Raw genomic sequence first — 4079 nt, 5'->3', positions numbered from 1 at the left:
TTATTTATATATTTAATATTATTTCACTATTTATTGAACTGTATACGGCAACATAGAAAGGTGAAATAGTTTGACTCAACACAGTGATTGGCATAATATGCATTATGTATATCATAATATATGGTATACATTATATAATTATAATATATGTGACCAGATTTGACTGAGAGCCTGCTGCCATCGCGCAAACTCCAGCTTTTCACCAATGGAGAAAAGCTTATTTAAAAAAAACAAAGAGTTAATAGCACAGGCAGACTCGTCACATAGTAGAGCATGTCTGAAATAAGTGTCAGAGCTGAAATAGACATGTAAATATGAAATAAATGCTTAAACATGTAGCTAGGTGTAATGCTAGAGACCACAGAAGACATGTAAATATGAAATAAATGCTTAAACATGTAGCTAGGTGTAATGTTAGAGTCCACAGAAGTGAACCTTTCAAGCTTGTTTTCTCAACTCGCTGCCAGACATTACTCTATAAGCCATATCTCCAAAACTGGTAGGCCAAACTGAACAACCAATATGTCAATTTGAAGCTGGGAGTCCCTGCTTTCACATGACATGACAAAACGAAAAAAGAAAAAAAGTCCAATGGCAGTCCCTCAGTCAAATTTAGTCACATCTTAGGAATCACATGTGACATGTTTCCATTTCCTTATTATAAACCACCTGTTTATACAACATAGGGCTGGGCAATTAAAGAACCAAAATGATACAGATATTTAGAAGCAATAACCAACTTAATCTAGTAGGTTAATCAAATAACCGAGAAGCCGTTTTCTTTTTTTCTCTCCACAACAAATTGAGTCGTTGTACAAGGGTGGCTATTTTAGATTTTAGATTAAATCAAAGACTTTGTTCAGCTGTGTTGCAACCATAATATTTACAGTATAGAGCAGCGTCGCAGACCCGCCTCCCTCAAGAGAACCGGAAAATAAATAAAGTATTTATTTAAAGACATTTACGCCGCCGACAAAGCCAACTCTTGTCGTGACAAATCATGACAACAAACACAATTTTTCGGGCTGAACAAATAATTAGAAAGAAGTTGAAAACAGCAGGTTACAACACTTTTTTTGTTGTTTTTCAAGAGTTGGCTTCGTACGACGCTGATAAAAGGTCTTTAAATAAATACGTTTTGAAATGTCTATGAGGGAAAAATGCATTGGGAACTATTTCCTGGGCCTGGCGTCGTCATGAAAGGGGGGCGGGACTGCGACGCTCTATAGGCCCTGTAAAACAAAGAGTATAAAAGAATCCTTCGTCTAATGTTTGAAATAAATTGTGATATATATTGATTTGACCGTATCGCCCGGCCCTGCGACACGCTTCCCTTTTTGCTTTGGCACATTGTATTAAGCTTCTCTGAGTGCGTCGGGGGTTCTTCTTCCTGCCACTAGAGGGGGTTAGAGGACGCAGCACCTCTTCGGCTTCTTGCCACTAGAGCCGTTCTTCTCTTTGCTCTCCAACAGTTTCTTTTTACGAACGTCACGCATGAGATCAAAGAACACCTGGGAGAGAGGGAGAGAGAGAGAGAGAGAGAGAGAGAGAGAGAGAGAGAGACAGAGACAGAGAGAGAGAGAGAGAGAGAGAGAGACACACACACAGAGAGAGAGAGAGACTGAGCGATCATAGTCTGGCAATAGAGAAGGGCAGACACAGACAGACAGGCTGCCCAGAGAGGAGAGGCTGTGCTGTCACTGTGATGACGGAGCTATAGAGACAGAGTTACACTTCTTAACACAATGTAAAAACTACACACTGTGATGACGGAGCTATAGAGACAGAGTTACACTTCTTAACACAATGTAAAAACTACACACTGTGATGACGGAGCTATAGAGACAGAGTTACACTTCTTAACACAATGTAAAAACTACACACTGTGATGACGGAGCTATAGAGACAGAGTTACACTTCTTAACACAATGTAAAAACTACACACTGTGATGACGGAGCTATAGAGACAGAGTTACACTTCTTAACACAATGTAAAAACTACACACTGTGATGACGGAGCTATAGAGACAGAGTTACACTTCTTAACACAATGTAAAAACTACACAAATATTAGAGAGGAGTTCTTCCCAAAATTTGAAAGAAATTTCCCAGAATTCCGAAGTATGACAGAAAGGGAAAGATTAACAGTCCTTCTGGGGGAACAGAAAGAATGTGCCGTTTGGCTGCAAAATATGTCAATTCCTGTCACAAGAAAAGGGACAACCAGTAGGACACACATACAGTATGCCATGTTTTATTTTCTGCACCACCTGCTTTATTTTATATTATTTCTATTTATTTTTTCATATCATTGATATTATGTTGTTATGTTGTTGTTTGTCATATCTGATTGTACTTTGGCAACACTTGTAAAACGTCATGCCAATAAAGCCTGTTGAATTGAATTGAGAGAGAGAGAGAAAGGAGGGAGAGAGATACTTTTAGTAACCCTTTATGTCACCATTACAGCCCATTTGAAGCAGACGCTTCATCAGATCGTCATGTATTTCACACAACAGTCTTTTTTTTTTTAAATCGTCTGTCATTATATCGTTGTGGCTTTAATTTCACACTAAACGATTGGTCGCCGACTAGGCATCAAACACACGAGTTCACCAATACGCCATCTGGACCCCATACATATAGACTACAAAGGAGAACGGCCATAGCCGTCATCACAAACGTGATGAGGTCAGCACATTTGGTGGATATGGCCTAATTTAGCCCAAGGAGTGTATTTGTGTAAAACTAATGCTTGGAATGGATTTAGAATCATGAAAACCCCCTAATTCCATATGTCACATGCTACTTAAAGAATTTGTACTTTTTTGCCTTATATAGGATGTTAATGGTATGGTCACATATGCTAATAACTCAAATTCCCACGGGAGTTGAATTTCAATCTTTTAGTAGACTCCTTTAGAAACACATTAGCATGTGCATCCCATACATTCCCTGGGGCTGGAGCACACATGGACTGGACATAATGTCATATGACATCCTCAACTTGCGACAGGAGCCGTTTCTATTGAGTGAAAGATAAACAGTGTACACTACCCAACTTTATTTTATGAAAGAAATACAAATATTTATGTCCAAATACATTCTTAAAAAATAGCCAATTTAACCCATTTTGGGCGAGAACCCCTTTTGGTGTTAGCATCATGTTATGCTTTAGCTATTGAAAAATAGCAGATCTACAAGCTCATCTACGAGACCTACGAGCTTGTAGGTCTGCTATTTTTGAAAAATCAAAGAAATACTGACATAGAAACATAGCTTTTTCAAAAAACTGTCAGGACGTAGAAAACATTTTTTTAATCAGGTCAAAATGGGTCAATGTTTAGGTGCCCACTCTTCCTGCACCCTTTTGCAATGTGAAATGCCACTGAATCTGTAGGCCTAATCCTTTTCCATTTTGATTCTGTCTCGTCATATTATGGGCCATGTGAAAAGTAATGATGCCACATCTCTTTTCAACTTGTGACAGCTGATGCTTGTACTGTGAAGACAAAAGTTTCTGAACGTCTCATCCTCCATTTTTACGCGTGCTGAAAATAGCCGATCTACCAGCTCACAGCGCGTTGCGGAGGCGAAACGTTGTGAGCTTGCAGATCAGCTATTTTTTAGCACGCTGATGCAACAGGTCGTACAGCAAAACGTAAGACAGGCTTCCCTTTTGTTTTTAGCCGAGGCGACGTACACAGTCAACACAGTCAGACACACATGGCTATTGGCTCCTCGATGCAAAATACGACTTTACGATAATAAGGGACAGTAGGTCCCTTATTATGATGATGATGTTCTGCAGCAGCACCCGCTCGCCGCTTAGCTCTGGTCCATAGCCCAAATCCAAAAATCGCGATTTCGATTCAAATTCGATTAATCGTGCAGCCCCTTTTGGTGTTTTAACTAATCTTTATGTTATACTTTAGCTATTGAAAAATAGCAGATCTACAAGCTCATAGCGCGCCTCCGAGTGGCGCTCTACGAGCTTGTAGGTCTGCTATTTTTTGAAAAATCGTGAAAATGCGGCACAAATCTTTGAATATATATTCTTTCAGAAGACTTATTTTTAG

The 4079-nt window shown here is 39.3% G+C and overlaps 1 protein-coding gene across 1 annotated transcript in view; it reads right to left on the bottom strand.

The window, feature by feature from the left end:
- Positions 1 to 236: 236 nt before the first annotated feature.
- Positions 237 to 4079, bottom strand: part of LOC310871645 (ras-related protein O-RAL-like) — a 6558-nt gene continuing 2715 nt past the window's right edge. The window contains exon 3 of the mRNA XM_083783263.1: positions 237 to 1511. Within this exon, the coding sequence (XP_083639389.1) occupies positions 1407 to 1511 (105 nt within the window). The 3' untranslated portion in view covers positions 237 to 1406. The remainder of the gene's footprint in view (positions 1512 to 4079) is intronic.

The sequence above is a fragment of the Protomyctophum parallelum genome (assembly GCF_964188405.1).
Source record: "Protomyctophum parallelum genome assembly, chromosome: 15".
Classification (NCBI taxonomy): Eukaryota; Metazoa; Chordata; class Actinopteri; order Myctophiformes; family Myctophidae; genus Protomyctophum; species Protomyctophum parallelum.
This window is presented reverse-complemented; position numbering and strand designations above follow the sequence as displayed.